This window comes from Dermacentor andersoni, chromosome 9 (assembly GCF_023375885.2).
Source record: "Dermacentor andersoni chromosome 9, qqDerAnde1_hic_scaffold, whole genome shotgun sequence".
Classification (NCBI taxonomy): Eukaryota; Metazoa; Arthropoda; class Arachnida; order Ixodida; family Ixodidae; genus Dermacentor; species Dermacentor andersoni.
This window is the reverse complement of record NC_092822.1, coordinates 46,044,348-46,060,985: the sequence shown is the minus strand read 5'-3', so window position 1 is coordinate 46,060,985 and position 16,638 is coordinate 46,044,348. Positions and strand designations below refer to the sequence as shown.

The window sequence follows — 16,638 nt, the reverse complement described above, 5'->3', positions numbered from 1 at the left end:
TCGTATAGAGCTAATGCTGCAAAAGAGATTTGAAAGAAACACAAAGAAAAACGGGACAATAAGGAAGTATGAGCGGAAAGGATAGACAGAAAGGATAGATAGATAGAAGACATTAAGCTAGAAACATAGAAGGAGGAATGGGAAAGAAACACCAAGAAGCATTGCAGGGACGCATAGGTAGGAGAGAGAGGGTTTCATGTAGAAAGCCATGGGAGTCATTGAATGATAGGCAGAGGCAACAATGCTAACGCATTATAGACTCTCAGGTGCAGTTGAAATAGCTTTATTGTTCAAAATAAGGAAACAAGTAGGATAGACCACGGGCTCCGTGTCACTCCGACCGGTTGCTGGATATCCGCATTGTCCCGCATCCAAAGAAAACCTTGAAAAAGGAGGTAAGGAAACAAAGAAGGAAAAAGCATTCACCCAGAAGTTACACGAAAAGGGACAAGCTAGCTTTTTTTTCCGTTTTTCTTTCAGGCAAGGTCTTCTTTGGCGACTTCGAATCGATTTGGTGCGCTTGGGATATATGCCTATCGTGCTGCCACTTCTTGACTAGTTTCATCAAAATAAGGCAATTTGAGGCCTGTTAGTGCACTTGGGACAGCGAAAGGGCGCTAAAATGAAACGCAGAAAGGGAAAAGATGCCCCAAGTTAGCGTAGCGCGAAATACGGAGTAGAAATAATGCGTAATACCGCAAAATGGACCCCAGAAAACAAAATACAAACACGTAGATGCTCTCGCGCCGAAAACGGGAACCAGAAGTGTTATTTCGTTGAGGGAAATATACGAGCCGATTACGGAGGAAGTACAGTCTCAAAATGGTGGGCCGACCCCGAAATTAGCGAATTCGAAACAACAAGAGAGAGAGAAAAGGATGCATAGAAAGGCAGGGAGGTTAATCAGAGGGCAGTTCCGGTTGGCTACCCTGCAGGAGGGGGGGAGGGTGAACGGGGATAAAGAGAGAAGGAGAGCGGAAGGGTGAGATAGAGAGAAATAGAGACGAACACGAACAAACCGCGTAGACTACAGAGCAGTAAGAGGCGGCGTCGAAACAACAAAACGCGTAATGCACTAATCGACCTAAGACAAACCTTGCCTTTCTTCAATTTCAACTGCTTTTTGAGCCGGCTCTCTTTTCCTTTCTATTTTTCTCTCCTCTAAGCTTTTAATCGAAGTAGAAGTATCGGCTGTACTGGGAGCTGTTCTCCATCTCCTCCGCCTCGCGTTCTTCGTCGAGCTCTCGCAGCTTATCTCGCCGCTTGCGGAGCTCGTCGAGCCGCAGTTTGCGCATGCGCAGCACCTCGCGCATCTTGGTCGGGCAGTGCGCGTAGGTCGCCGTGTGGCCGCCGCCGCAGTTGGCGCATCGCGGCGGCTGCTTGCTTTTGTCGACCGTGCAGAGCCGGTAGGTGTGCGGCCCGGCGCAGTACTTGCAGCGGAACTCGTTGGGGCACGACTTGGCCACGTGGTTCATCTCCTGGCACTTGGAGCACTGCACCGGCGGGGGCAAGTAGGGGTGCACCTGGACGCGCCAAGAGACTCGAACTCAGCGGGGCGTTCGGTTATATGGACTTGCTTTGGGCGACGGGACGTGCAGAGCGCTGTTTAGTGAGTGCGCAGTATTGAAGCACGTGTGAGTGTGTGTGTGCGTGCGAATCTATGTAGGTTGACAAAGGGAATAACGAAAAAGCTAATCAGAAAAAAAAATGTTAAAATGACGCCGAGAATAGTTGGCATTCTTCTCGTCATTCCAGGCATTTTGCGGTATGTATATTGGTAAGTTGGTGTCTTGCCTTGTTTGGGGGGCCCCTTCGGTAAAGTTTTAAAAGACGCAATTGCGTGGCTGACGGTGGTATCAAGTAAGCATAGAATACTGAGTGAGCCGGGAGACAGCATGAATACTGAGGCAAGGACAAATTGCGGACGCGACGAGCGTGGGATCGTATCTTTGTATTTCACAAGAGCTGCCCCAGGCTCCAACCATCATGTCTAGTTCTTTTAATGCCTTAGCATTCTTATGCTACTTCTAAGACTTTCCGGAGGCTATCTATCTACGTTTCAATGCGCGTCTGTTTTTACCTGTTTTCCCACCTACTTGAGTCACGGGGTGGTCCATGGTACAATGGGTAACGCGTCAGGTTGCTGTGCTGACGAAAGGAACCATTGGACGAACTTAGGTGGCTGAGTATGTGGCAATGTGTACATATCTGGGGCTGCTGAAGTAACCTCTTTCATGCCTACATGGGTCACTGTAGATGCGGAACTGGGTGTCTACCGCTGTCCAGTGAAGCTCTGTGATGCCAGCTTGGGTACCTGGGTATGTACCAGTATGTGTGTGCCGCTTTACAATGACGAAGATTCCTTAAATTTCTCCGACGCTTAGCGCAATCGAGCTCACGTTACAAGGGTTCCTCGAGGAGATCAACCTGACGCTTTAGCTGGCTGCGCCACAGATGCACTGGATTTGTGCTGCTTTTCAATGAATGTCTTTCGCACCAACGCTTTAGCGAGCTGCGCCACGAAAACGCTGGGCATGGGCCGAACCTCATACCGAACCTCACACTGAACCTCACACTGAACCTGACACCGAACCTGCAGCCAGAGTATCTACGTACCGCTGGGTGTGCGACAAGCGAGGGAACAATTCTCAGCGTTCGGACGGACTGGCGCCCCACGCATTTCGTCTCGGAGGCCAGGCGCGAGCTTCTCGGCCGCGCCACTAGATGGCACAGCTGTGCATAGAAAGAAGTGCGAGAGAGCAGCCCGACTGCCGCATGACGCGTTTCTCAGCGTTCGCACGCGCTGGCGCGCCACGTATTTCGGAGGTCATGCGCTGACTTCCCGGCGACGCCGCGAGTGTTTTTTAGGGAAGCTCGAAAGAGGAGTCGCGCTGCAGTACACACCTCATGACTCGTTTCGAGGGTGGCAATACGTTGTGTCGCTGTGTTGATACGGTGCTAAAACGCATTACCGTGGACAGCGACCGTGAGATGGGTTCGGCCTGGTCTCCTTTATTGTCTTAGGCCACGTGCGCACGCACTCTTCTCTCGTACCGAAGTTAACGTGCTTTTTGAGACGTTTTGCGCCTGCGTCACGTGTCAGTTTCTCACTTTCATCTTTCGTGACAGGTGGCGCTTTAATGAAACGTGGTAGATCGCGTGCCTTCTCGATCGGCCAGCATTCTTTAGTCGTTTCCTAGTAGAAGCGTGCACTAGGTTGGTATACCTTATTACAATGCGTTTACGAATCGGCCCAGGTCGAAGGAATTCTAACGTTTCTTCGTCGGAGTAGAAATGTCATTGGCGCTTTAATATGCTCCACATGACATAGACATAGGTAAGTACGATTACGTAACACTTAGTTGCGGATGACATGATAATCCGTGTTTTTATCGGTAATGCCCGCGCTACGTATAAGAGGGTGCGAACTTGGGCGGCTACATCTTAACTTCCTAAATAGCGTTGCTAAGGGGACCTAGACAAACAAACATTTAAGGCTCGGCCGTGTAAGCGTCGTGTTTTTCCGACATGTTTCTTCGTCAGTAGAGAGTTTTAGGAAGTGGCCCCAATAGTTTGGGGCCCCAAAGTTCTTTGTGGGTGTTAGCGTTAGTACACGCAGGAGTGAAGAGCTTTAGAATAGGACTTTGCGTATGCGGATAGCGTCTTGCGCTGACAGCATCACTACGGCGTCAAAGAAAAAACTATTAAAAAAACCTAAATAAAATTTGCCATTTTATGGTAGGAATAGTAATTTTGACTTGCGTGCTTTCGCGTTTAATTACAATTTGGAGGTTATTCTGTAGCATCAAACAATTAGTTGCGCTTAGTTTTGAGAAACCAACTTTACGTGCCTTCACCAGTCAAGCTAAGCCGTGTTAGGCCTAGGAGCCATAATATCCACAATCGAATGTGGAATCGGTGACGTCTAATGAATCAGTCCTCGTAACACAGGCTAGTTGAGAGAAAGCGATAACCGCAATCACTTTTCCTAGCTTGCGAACTTCACGCGGTACCACGAAGCGAACCCAGTTTGGTGCTGGGTTAGAGCCGTCGCTTCGATGGGCACCGCCATGTTTGCTTACGCAAATCTTTTGGGGCAACTTTTGGGGCTTCCGCTAAATCAGTGAAATAGCGTGCCCAACGCAAAACCCAAACGCAGTCTGCTTATCGCGCATGCGCAGTGGCTTCGAGGCTATTTCTTTGGGGCCCCAAAACGTTTGGGGCCCTTATTCTAAAACTCTCTAGTAACGTCGTGTGAATAACGCATTTTAGCAAGTTAATGTGGACAACTATGTAGCAACAAGCGGCATGTAGGAAACTCTCATCGAATGGCCCGAGTAGAATTCATGACGTCTCCGTCATACAGTCTTCGTCACTGTGTTCGTCTTTCTGGTGTCGCCGCACCCAATCTCGCGTCACGCACGCAATAGCTGGTCTCGCAGAAACACGTTGCTCCACGTGGTGATGCTTTGCGGAACCCCAAGCGATGCTGGGCAGCAAGCTATACGCAGAATGCTTCGAGGAACGTCGGATCCCACGCTACACGAGATCTGCACAATAATTTATTTTTTATTATTGCGAAAGCAATACTATGCCAGGTCTAACCGGTCGTCGCGTATGCCGTGCCCCCCCCCTCCCCCCCCCCAGAATTGGCGCTACGATTAGCAGGTGGTGTGACGTCGGCTCTCTCCGTTGCTATGACGACGCGTGACGTCAGCTTGCTAACCGCCTCACCTAGAAGGGAGCCGCTCGTCACGTGCGCTGTGGCGCCTGAGTAGGCGCCGCGCCTAGCAGGTGGTCTCTCCAATGATATGACGACCTCCTCGCCTTGCGCTCGCTCTGTGGCGGGCCACTGGGATATATAGCGGTGCGCTACGCGTTGGTTGATCAGTCCAGCCATGGAAGTTACCGATGAAGAGTCTATATCTGAGTCTAGTAGCTCTACTTCTTCGGAACAGTTAAATTCTCAAGCGTAGCCATGCAGATATTGCTTTCGCAATTCAACCAGGTTTAACCACAGCTAAATCACAGCCATTTTTTTGTGTGTGCGTGTGTGTGTGAAGGGGTAGGGGGCAGAGGTAAAAAGAAAAAAGAAGAAAGATTGCAAGGAGAATTTGTTGCCTACGTCGTAAAGAGTGAATCCCAGCTTGACCTGGGCAGGCATCGCTCGGTCCGGACCGAAGTGCACCACGACTTGATCTGTGGGCTTGGCCTCCACGCTGCCGTCTGGAAGTTGAGTGTGCGAGATCTGGCGGCGCACGTTTATCACTCCCACCTCGGAGAGGCGGTCCAGGAGGTTCCTCTCGGTGAACCGGTCCGGCACATTCTTCAGCTTGCCGGCGTTCTTGTTGAACCAGCGTGGGAAATCGGCCTGCGGCGTCGCGAAAGCGGGGACGGGAACGAGTAGACGAACCTTAGGCAAGGTTCTTCGCCATCGTCAGCGTGCACTGTAAGCAGATTTGCACCCTTAAGTGTTCTTAAAAGTGCACGTCGGCCTTTAGCTCGCACCCTTACAACCGTTATAGAGTGATAGCACACTTAGATGTGTAAATCTTGGAGGGTCCTTATGCGTACAACTCGGTTTATAATTTATATCCTTACACCCGTAAGGTGTATGTCAGCCTTGATGTTCCCGCACTAGCTCTCCATTATGTTATGGATTTTGACGGCGTCTTTTCGGAATCAGACAATTTCTTTATCAGCGAAGGTGGACTGCGTTGCATTCTAAACGATACGAATACTTGCAAACTTTGAGAACAGTAGTGAGCCACGACGACACAAGTAATAAAAATTGACCGCCCTTCCACTACTGTTAAAGGGGTGCAAGCGAAGCCCGGGATCCGCGGCTCTTCGTTGTCGTAACGCCTCGGCTTCGCGCTCCCTCACGGCGAGGTCGGCACGTCGACGACGAGCCCTTTCGCGAGCGAGTTCCCACCGGCGTTCATCAAACGTCGCCTGTTCTTCGACCGAACGCACGACACGCGTCCCGCTCCACTTCAACACAGCCTACTTTTCGGCAGAACGAACCAAACGCCCCTCCTTGTGTCACTACCGGACCTGAACTGGCAGGAAATGGCGGGCGCGAGGCGAGTGAGCACCTGATCACACCCTTTCCCTCCTCCGGAGGGAGGGGACGCCTGCGATTGGCTCTCGCCTTGCGCTGCGTTTACTACTTCATGCATATAAAACGCCGTTTTAAAGAATGTGTATGATTAACCGACAGTGGCTGAATCGGCTAACTTTGTGGTCTCTCAGCCCGTAGGTCGGTGGCTCGAATCCGCTGCCCGACAAGCATATTTTCGCGCGGCTTGGCTTTTTTCGTAAGGCAACACCAACATTAACACCGACGAAGACACGAGTGATGCAATACAGGCTTCACTTGAAAAGGAACATGGAAATGTATCATCATCATCAGCCTCCTTACGCCCACTGCAGGGCAAAGGCCTCTTCCATAGTTCTCCAACTACCCCGGTCATGTACTAATTGTGGCCATGTCGTCCCTGCAAACTTCTTAATCTCATCCAACCACCTGGCTTTCTGCCGCCCCCTGCTACGCTTCCCTTCCCTTGGAATCCAGTCCGTAACCCTTGATGACCATCGGTTATCTTCCCTCCTCATTACATGTCCTGCCCATGCCCAATTCTTTTTCTTGATTTCAACTAAGATGCCATTACATCGAAATTGGTGACCTCAAAATGACTCACAGGCATTGTGCATTAGGCGCGAAATGTATGGAAAAGGGGGAATACGGAGCTGTTTTTAAATTATACCTTTTACCGCAACATCAGCTGATGTAAGGTCTGAAAGCATAATCTATCAGTTTAATCTAGTGCCTGGCTTTAGTCTCATTTTAAGTACTCAACAATGGCTTAGCGACGTCTCAAGCTAGAACCAACATTTCGACAAGGGGGAGAATTTGGCGTTGTTTAAAAGGAGAGGGAACAGCAGCAGAGAAGGCCATTGGCCTATAGTCTCTTCAGAACACCAGCAAAGAGCGGACAGTGATGAATAAGCCATTCCAATTCGATAGCCGTATGAATTGTTTGCGGTGGCTACTGGGCAACTGCAACGGTAGACAGAGGCAGCCCAGTGTACCCTTTTGTGGGCTGTACGATTATTGCTTTACTGAAGCAAATTAAAGTCACGGGAGGCAGCGTCCTCACAGATCATCAGCCCAGAAACCCCACGAGCCGCTCTACAGTGAACGAAGGCAACAGACTTGAGTGCCGGACACTACAGTCCGTTTCCTTCATAGGAGGCAGCGTTATGAAGGCTAGCGACTTCTCTCTGTTAACATCCGCGACCAAAAAGTGGTGCGTCACATACCAATGTAATGTATTGTGCACGAGCCGTGTAATTAGAAGTAATATAAAGTCTTGTCCTTTTACGTCGCAACATGGCGTACTCATCACGTGAAATGCATCCGAGATGTGAACCCATTTCCAAAGATACGAGCGGAGTAACAGGTTTCTGCATCCAGCAGCCACTGCGCATCTCCTGCGCAGCGGCCCAAACATATTTGAAACAGAAAAGCGTGGTTTTCACGGGGACAAGCAGGGAGAAACGACGCGGACGAACGTTGACTTGCAACACGGACGAGCGCTGAGTTGCAAGTCAGCGCTCGTCCGTGTCGTTTCTTCCTGCTTGTCCCCGTGAAAGCCACGCTGTACTGTTTCATATGTCTTACCAACTCGCCCAAACGTCTGTTTTAACGACCAAAACATAGTGCTTCGCCTACTAGAACCAGACATATGCGCAAGTTTATTGTATTTTGACGTAAACTTCCGTCGACAAGTAGCGTTTGGAACATATGACATAGTTGTTTCGTGGGAAGCATTGCAAGACGAGAACAACTGAGCCTCGAAACGCGCACGGAATGAGATCTGTACGACCGCACTACATGCGTAGCCTCCGCGGTGTTTCCTGCACCAACACAAGGCTCGATGCACCTTGTCTAGTTCGAGTGATTGCCTTAACTCTTAGGTTCTCTCCGTTTCACTCCCCCTCCTCTAGTACAGGGCAGCAAACTGGAGAAAGTCTTGTTAACCTCCCTGCCATCTTTCCTACCGCCCTCTCCTCTGTTTAGACAAGGTGACTCTCCTTCGTCAGGGCTGAACAAGACGAGTAACTGCAGCAAGTAAGCTGCAGTACGTTTACTGACAGGCTAATATTATCTCGTGTCCATTGGCGCGAGCACTGCAACAGAGCTCGCAACCGAAAAGAATGCTGCTTGGCACGGCGTTCTCGCGTTTGCGGTCGCTGCTGTTTTGGCATACGACGATCAGAGAGATGCAAATGCACTAATTTTTGCCGCCGACACATAATTATTGAAACCACGTAGACAACGCAGGAGGACATCTTATTCGGATCAGTAAACCATAGATTGCCCTTTCTGACAAAGAATTGGCCTGTTTGGAAAGCGCGCACGGGCATGTGTGCAGGGTTATGCTGCTCACGTATGTTTTGCTTTGATCTCGCTTCTGCATTTGCTGCTGTGGTTTTATTGCGTGCCATAAGTGGGGGGGGGGGGGGGGGGGGGGGCATCCGCAATGAATCAGACCAGATGGTAGTGAACGCTGGTCCTCATTATGTGTTACCTTGTTTCAGCATCCTGTATTTGCGTTGTTATCCAAACCCCACTCAAACAAATGCTAAACAGAAACGGATATTTAGGCGCAGAGGGGTTTTCATATGACCAATACTTCTGAAAGGCCTGATGTGCAACGCATACATCAGTTTCGAGTAAAAAAGCGCGAGGTGCTAAAAGGGGGAAAAAGAACAGGAATGTGGACTCACAGTGTTACGGCTCACAAGTCGACATATTATAAGTACGCCCAAGTATCTCTTTCTCTGCCTGTCGTCCTGTCGAAATTTCAATGTTGTCTCATGCCCTAAAATCTCTCCACGGTTTCCTCTACCTACCAACTACGACTACATCACACAAACTAAGGCGATGTCCACCACTAGACAATATCATGAATGGAATATATATCCTTTTCATCACAATACCGAGGCACTTAAATACGGGTTTTTCCGTCACCACTGTAGAACAAGGGAACGATCTACATGCTCACTTCGCCATCATTATCGCCTGTATCGCCTGCTTAATTCTTTTTATATGTGCTAAACCATTGATATTGCACTGTACAAGGGTTGTTTAATAAAGACTGAGAGTGATGCTCTCTATTTCGAAAAATTATTCATCCGCACGTTTATCTCGTTCTATATGCTTCCCAATAAGTGCCCCAACGTTTCTATCAAGCCTATAGATTATATGAGTACAGCCACCTTTTTCCATCTTCTTAAACATTGCATGAAATGTTTTCACTGCACCTTTATCCCATGTTTTTTTTTCTTTTTTAATTTTCCACGTAAGAACAGTGCCCTTCTTGACCGTTCCCCGAAGCGTTGCAAGAACTGTACAAGCGTCCAAGAATCGTACATTCAAGATGCGACACTCTCCTACTTCTTCATGTACCTCACAGTGGAAAGCATTGCTTTGATACGGAGCAAGGGGTAAATAAAATATCGGAGTCGAATTGGAGGAAAATCGCAAAAGACGGCTTCACTAATGCTTTATAAGCTTGGCATTAACGGCGGGACGGGTGCGATTCACTTACTGGGGAGCATAGCCAAAGGGATAAGAGTGCCGATGTGTAATTTTCTTCAAATCAAGATCTCAGAGCATCAGCCTCAGTAGTTAGTTAACCGCCCTCGCAGTTTGTTGCCATCTCTGCCGTCTTTGTACATCGAACTTCGCTCTCCTGCAATGAGCCTTAGGCGCTGCGGTATGCATGTTTAAGTAAATATAAACGTTTGATGAAACATGGCAATACAAGCTGCAGGTTTCATGATGTCATACAGGCTCAGTGTGATTGTACCTTGACAGGGACACCAGAGAGCGACGTGATGGTTCTGAGGCGCCTGAAGGCTCTCGTGCTCTTCACGTAGGCGGTGATGCAGCCGCGGTTGGAGAAGAACGCGCTGCACAGCGGCTCGCCGGCGATATTCTGGAGCGAGTGGCCGATGTACTTGCTGCTGACGTCACTCAGCGACGCCCCCGGATCGACCGAGCGAATCACCAGCGGGGCCGTGCCATCCCTGATGATCATGCGCGCGTTCGGAGCGCCGGTCTCTTTCACTTCCTGCTCCAGGGAGTACTTGTCGAAGGACGACCATCCTGCTTCCGGACGCTTGTCCCTGAACTGTGGGAGATGAGAGAGAGAAGAAAACAGTTTCACTGGTGATTTAGAGGACAGTGCGACAGAAATGCGTGAGGCATTGCGTCTACCTCTTAAAGGTCTCTGGGTCCGTGATTTAAGCTACGTGCACCACGTTGAGGTCTGCACTTCGCTCCATTTCGAGGAGCAAAGTGCAAGTGATGCTTGGTTGGTTCGGAGCAGACCACCGTCACTAATATATGTGTGCTCTTTGTAAACTTTCCCATCCTCTTTCTACCTCTACCACGTGACCGACTTCCCACACTTTACACAGACAAACTTTTTCCCATTTTGACACTCCTAATGCTAACGCATAAAAAAACCGAGTTGGCCTTGGATTGGTAATATAAAGTGATCGATTATACTGCAGTATCAGAAAGAATCGCTCAGCTGCAAGAGAACGCAGAGATTGAGTGTCGTACAAAAAAAAGCATGTCGCTGGAGCCAATCTTTCGACCTGGGGACCAGTCTTCGTCAAGGCGTTACAGAAAGAGGTACGAAAACGGAAAGGCAGGAAGGTTAAAAATCAAGGACGTGCCCGGTTGGTTACCCTGCTATTTATTTATTTATTTGTAAATAATGCAGCTCCATAGAATGGCTATTGGAGGAGTGAGTAAAAACAGTGGTGAACAAAAAATAAAGTGAAATCAACAATGACTCTTACAACATTTATTAGACAGTCAAAGAACTGGAAAATCGTTTTTATTGAATCTTAAAAGGAACGAAACAGCAATATGCATACACAGAAAGTATAAACTAAGCATATTTTAAGTAGTTACAGATACTGGTTTTCATAGAAAGCACTTTCGAATTCGAGTATCGGGAGTGGACGAAGGCAGCCAGGTAAGGAATTCCATACTTCTGTTGTGCGGGGAAAGAAGCTGTACTTGAAAGCATTTGCACATCAACTGAAATGTCGGAAATCTTACCACAGGGGTAAGATTGAGCTCGTGGAAGTTACGCGCGCAAGAAGGCTTGGTAAAATATATGCAAGCTGTGTTTGAAGTGTGATAGGACTTCTTAATTATATGGTGCAAACATTTTAATGACTCCACCTCACGACGTACTCAAAGTAATGTTAGTTTCAGTGTTAGGAGGGCAGACGAGGGCGAGAAATAGCGGTCATACCGGTGAAAAATGAGACGGACGGCTTTTTTCTGAACTGCTTCTAGTTTGATTATGTTGTTTTGGTTATGGGGTGACGAGACTGTTGCGGCGTAATCGATAACGGGGCGAACAAGAGCTATATACATTTAGAGTTTAGTTGCCTTCGGAGCCTTTTGCATAGTACGACGTAGGTAACCAAGTTGTTTTAGGGCCTTTGAACATGTTTGGTCAAAGTGTGTAGTCCATGAGAGATTGTCGGTAAATGTTACGCCAAGGTATTTGTATTGTCGAACTCTGGTTCAAGGTAAACCATTCAAGGAATATGTCGCAATTACAGGTGCTGCTCTTTTCGCGAATGCCAAAACAACCGTTTTTTTTTAAGTTGATGCTCATTTTCCATTTTTCGCACCAAGCACCGAAAGAGACAAAGGAGTCGTTCAGTTGCTTATACCTAGCCGGAGAGTCAATTACGTCGTGTAAGACGCAATCGTCAGCGTAAAGACAGGAAACAGACAGGAGGAAACTTTTTTTGGGGGGAAGGTCATTGACATAAATTAAGAACAATAGAGGACCCAGGAAGGATCCCTGAGGAACCCCGGAGCCAACTTCAAGTATGGATCACCTTGCAGAACTGAAGTCCACGTATTGGGACTTGTTAGAAAGGACACTTGCAATCCAATCGACCAGACGGGGAATTTTTTAGTATCGCATTTAATTTTGACAAGAGGTGAGAATGAAGTAATGAATCGAAAGCTTTAGAAAAATCAACGAAGAGAGCACCAATCTGTTTACCGAGATCCAATTGATAAGCGATGTCATGGGTGAAGTCCGTTAACTGCGTGATAGTACTGGAACCACGTCTAAATCCATGCTGAACATTAGTTAGAATTTTGTTCGACTCAAGAAAATCTATTATGTGTTTGTAAATAATATGTTCCAGCATTTTTCCCGATTGGGATGTTAAAGAAATTTGTCTCTAATTGCTTACGTCTGCCTTGCTACCTGTTTTATACAAGGGTACTACTCTTGCAAGTTTCCATGATGAAGGAACGATTCGTGTTTCTAGAGGCTTATTGAATATAATTTCAAGATAGCGTGATGTCCATTGCGAATAGCGAAGTAAAAAATTCGGAATACCATCTGAGCCGCTATACTTTTTTGTGTCTAAATTTAAAATCAAATTAAGAACGCCATTAACGTGAACTGAAATGTCGGAAATCGAAAAATCTGAATCATTATCAAAAGCAGGATAGACATGACAATCGTTAGCGTATACCGAATGGAAATATTCATTGAATGCATTGGAGATGCGTGAAGGATCGTTTACAATTTCATCATTGGTATTCAATGAAGATGAATCAGCAGTTGGCATGACAGAACGCCAGAACTTCTGAGGATTATTTCTTGGCAATCCTGGCAGCTCGACATGAAAGAAGACATATTTGGCCATATTCCTTTTCAAATTTAGTTCCTCTTTGGCAGAGGTGAGTCTAGCAATTGCATCTGGATCAATACTGCGTTTTGAGCGTCTCAGTCTTCTAACGCGGCGTGATAATTGCAATATTTCTCTAGTCATCCAAGGGATGGCACGATTTTTTTTCTTACTGTTTAACGTAACAAAGCGTTCAACACACAGCTTTGTAATGTTTTCAAATTGGCGAACTAGTGTATTCACGTCACAATCTTTACTGAGTGTGCAAAACGATTCGAAACGTTCTGATAAAATATCAAGAATAGACGTGTCGTCGGAGCGATTAAAGTCGAAAAAAGTTTGAATTTCGGCACGCGTTTTACAGACTGTGCAGTTTAGCGATATAAACACTGCCTTGTGATCTGAAATTCCGTCAATAATTTCACACTCAGACAGCTTATCAACAAAGTCTGGACTGATGAACACCAGCTCAAAGTGCGTTTTGTCTTGTTGCGCTATCAACTACTTGGGTAAGCCCATAAGACAAAGAAAAGATAATTAGTTTGCTACCTAAAGAACTGCGATGTGATAGTGAGGGCCAGTGAATATCTGGTGTGTTAAGGTCTCCCATTAGAATTAAACTAGATGCATGAAAACTGTGCTTGTTGATATAATCGGCGAGAAGAAAAAGGTTGTCGGGTGCGGAGGCAGGTGGATGGTAGAAAACAGACTACGATTGCGTTTTTTTTTTTTTTTTTTGTTGCCTAGGTACAATTTACACCAAATAGACTCAATATCTGCTGGAGGACATATAACCGAAAACTTTGTCACATTAAAAAAAAAAGAGCCACACTGACTCCCCTGCCAGTTTTTTCGGTCTGATCGGACTGCTACATAGCCGGGTGGAGTGATTTCAGAGTCACATATGTAGTCGTGAAGCCAGGTTTCAGTGACACCAGTGAAATGAGGGGAATAGGAGCAGGGGACAAGGGGAGGGAGAGATTAGAAAGAAAAGAAAGGTTAAAAAAGAAAAAGAAAATGGACGATCAGTGGAAGTACACTCCCACAAGAATGTTAGCTGTGCAGTCGCAGGCATTTGCACAGTTAAGTCACTTTCAAGAAGCGGAATAGGGCTTTTGTGGCCTCGTACATGCTATAGTACTGTTACTAAGGTCCCTGAATTTCTTCTCTGAAAGCTCAGAAGAAACTATAAAGCACCGGTTGTGTGAGTGCTTGTTGGATTAAGATCAGAGGTTTCACGTGCGTTGCTTTGTAGAAGGGGCCGAACGTGCCTCCGCGCTTCTTGAGGTCTGCTAGCTGATATGACCGCCTTCGACTGAAGAGAGAGGGAGAACATTTATTTGGACCATCTAGGCCGTTGCTCTTGAGGTCGAGTGGGTGGTGTCCTCATTCCAGGACTCCACTGGCCATGGCTTCTCGACGTACTTTCTGGACGAGAGCGTCTTGTCCCGCCAGGGTATCGCCGGTCAGCTGCACCTCCCACCGCTCGAATGACGTGCTAGGCGTCCTTAAGGGTTGAGGTTTGCCCCCGCACCCCCACGAGCTGTGAAAGAGTAGGGCGTGTGTCGCCGCACCAGGGGCAGATGCCGCGATATGTTTGTGGGTACATTTTGCTGTGCCTGTGACTGAAGGAACGAGGAACTCTTGTACATGTGTGTGTGGACGCGCTTAGATTAAGCTTTTCTTTCCTCCATCTCATCTCTCACTCCAGTTTCCCCTTCCTCAGCGAAGGGTAGACAACCGCGCTCAACTCGTTTGGCCTTCTTGCCTTTCCCTTAACACTTCTCTCTGTTCCTATACGAGGATGTAGAGTTTAGATGGGAGCAGTGCTACCAGATCGTATGAAACAAGCGCAGGGAGGTGGCTCTGGATATTGCATTGTCAACAGTGCAAATGTAACCTTGTGTTTTCCCAGTGTAAACCATTTTAAGAACCCGCATAAAAAAAAGAAATGTAGCGCAAACCTTTTAGACTGATCACAGAAAACGTTTATTGCACAAGCAATTTATCGGTTCATCTCGCAGTAAATTAATTCATCCTTCACTCGCTAAACAATCAGACGTAATATGCATGATGAAAATGCGGCGAGTGCCTTCCTGCTTTCTTTTATGAGTCTGTGTAGCCATTGTACTCGTACGTTGTTGGTCTTGTTCTTTATGCATGAAAGGCAAGTCGGGGCAATGAATGAACGTATTTGTTAGCCAGTGCCGCGCCTCTGTGCTTCTTACGGTCAAACTGACGCTTTCTTAAATGGTCAGGATTACGTAGATGTTACCTGATAATTATATAGTAACGTTAGATACGTGAAAACGTTGCATTAGTGCAAGTATTGAATTTTGTTCAGAATATGCGCAAGTCTTTGTTTCCAGAATACGCATTGTAACCGACGTTCCCATGGCGCTTGCGGCGCGTTAGGGAGGGCTCCATTTGCCACCCAACGAGAGTTGTGATTTATGCTTCCGCAATAATATTCGAACTTCGTAAGTTGCTCAGGGACATTGTTTTTTGTGCATTCATGTTCTTTCGTGTGTTGTGTACATTCTATAATCGTTTATATTGTTTACGGCACATTTACGGCCTCATAGACGCACAGCAGGCGTCACCGTCTGTAGGTGTCATCGCGAAATCCGAATGGAGTAGAGAGTGGCAGCTATCTGATTTTTTTTTTTTTTTCATCAGGAACTTTCTGCTACAGTGGAAACTTGGTGATTCTGCTGAAAACGCATTGGCCATGAAATCTAGAGAAAATGTCATTGAATGGATATCTATGTGAAAAAGGAAACAACAAACAAATACACGCATACTGTATTTTTTCCTGCCATGCTGTCTTTAGCCTAGCTAGACCTCGCAGCAATTCCTAACGTATCAGATACGCTAGGCCGTTCTGGTGCCTCTAAATCTTATTTAGGCACATAAATCTAATGCATAGCGTATCTGTGTTTCTGACACAATCGAGAGGGTTTGCAGTTGTGGAAAGTTGAGCAAACCGATTAGTAATTAATTAAAAACTGTATTTCTAAGTTAGACACTTAGACCACTTTTCAGTATTTTCTTGTACGAGAGTGGGTAGAAATAAAAGGCGAACCAGTCGCTTTAATAATCCTTGATGTGGAACAGTTCTTTTTTTTTTTACATCAAGGTGATATTTCCGTACCTAAACTCGCTTACCTTATGGGGGTATCGGAACATCTCTCAGTTGTGCTCACTGCGGGACCCGGAACTGCTCCGCTTGACTTGACGACCAAAACGCGACGAACACGTAGGCGTTGAACGTCGCTACGTGAACGACGCAAACAACTCACAACTGGCCCGGCTGATTTACCGTGTTTCTGACGTGGTCGCGGCTGTGCCTGTTTCCACCCCGATCGCTACTGCGCAGTGCTTTCTTGATAAATGACTCGACTCAGTGGGCACGTCAGCTTTCGGTCGTAAAGATTCGGGAGCCGCCGCAGCATTGTGCATTGAAGGAGCCCTATCTACCTATAAGAAGTGTAACGCGAGAGGGCATATTATATATATATATATATATATATATATATATATATATATATATATATATATATGAGACCTGCGAAGGGATGCATATGAAAAATGGAGCATATTTATAATGTTCATGTTGTATAGGCAAATAGGAAATAATAAAGATAAGTCCACGAAAGTGATCCGGCTATGTCCGATTCTTCACTAAACATGTTCGGACTTGCGTCGCAAGCGCACTAAGATATAAAATATGAAAAGCGCCACGGTAGTTCAGATGCCCTCAGAGATCATAAAGTAGCATTGCAAAATTGTGTTCTGCACAGTTCTGTTTCGAAATACCGTTAAACGCAAATAACTTTGATCAATCGCCAGTACGGGGTGGTTCATGCGTCGACACAC

The 16,638-nt window shown here is 46.8% G+C and overlaps 1 protein-coding gene across 1 annotated transcript; it reads right to left on the bottom strand.

Moving 5' to 3' along the window:
* Positions 1-267: 267 nt before the first annotated feature.
* On the bottom strand, positions 268-16,190 carry LOC126527963 (uncharacterized). The gene is made up of 4 exons (XM_050175804.3): positions 15,928-16,190; positions 9,882-10,205; positions 5,126-5,371; positions 268-1,523 (listed from the first exon to the last, which is right to left on the bottom strand). Exons 1-4 carry the CDS (start codon positions 15,946-15,948, stop codon positions 1,170-1,172), a joined length of 945 nt encoding a protein of 314 aa, XP_050031761.2. The 5' UTR covers positions 15,949-16,190; the 3' UTR covers positions 268-1,169.
* Between the last annotated feature and the right edge of the window lie 448 nt (positions 16,191-16,638).

Bases quoted from the DNA above. Each gene is read 5' to 3' on its own strand.
- LOC126527963 (XM_050175804.3), bottom strand. From the start codon at position 15,948: ATGTTCCGATACCCCCATAAG. The intron at 5,372-9,881 runs GTACAATCACAC...GCGACGCCGCAG, and splicing joins TCTCTGGTGTCCCTGTCAAG to GCCGATTTCCCACGCTGGTT. The intron at 1,524-5,125 runs GTAGGCAACAAA...TGGCGCGTCCAG, and splicing joins TGGGATTCACTCTTTACGAC to GTGCACCCCTACTTGCCCCC.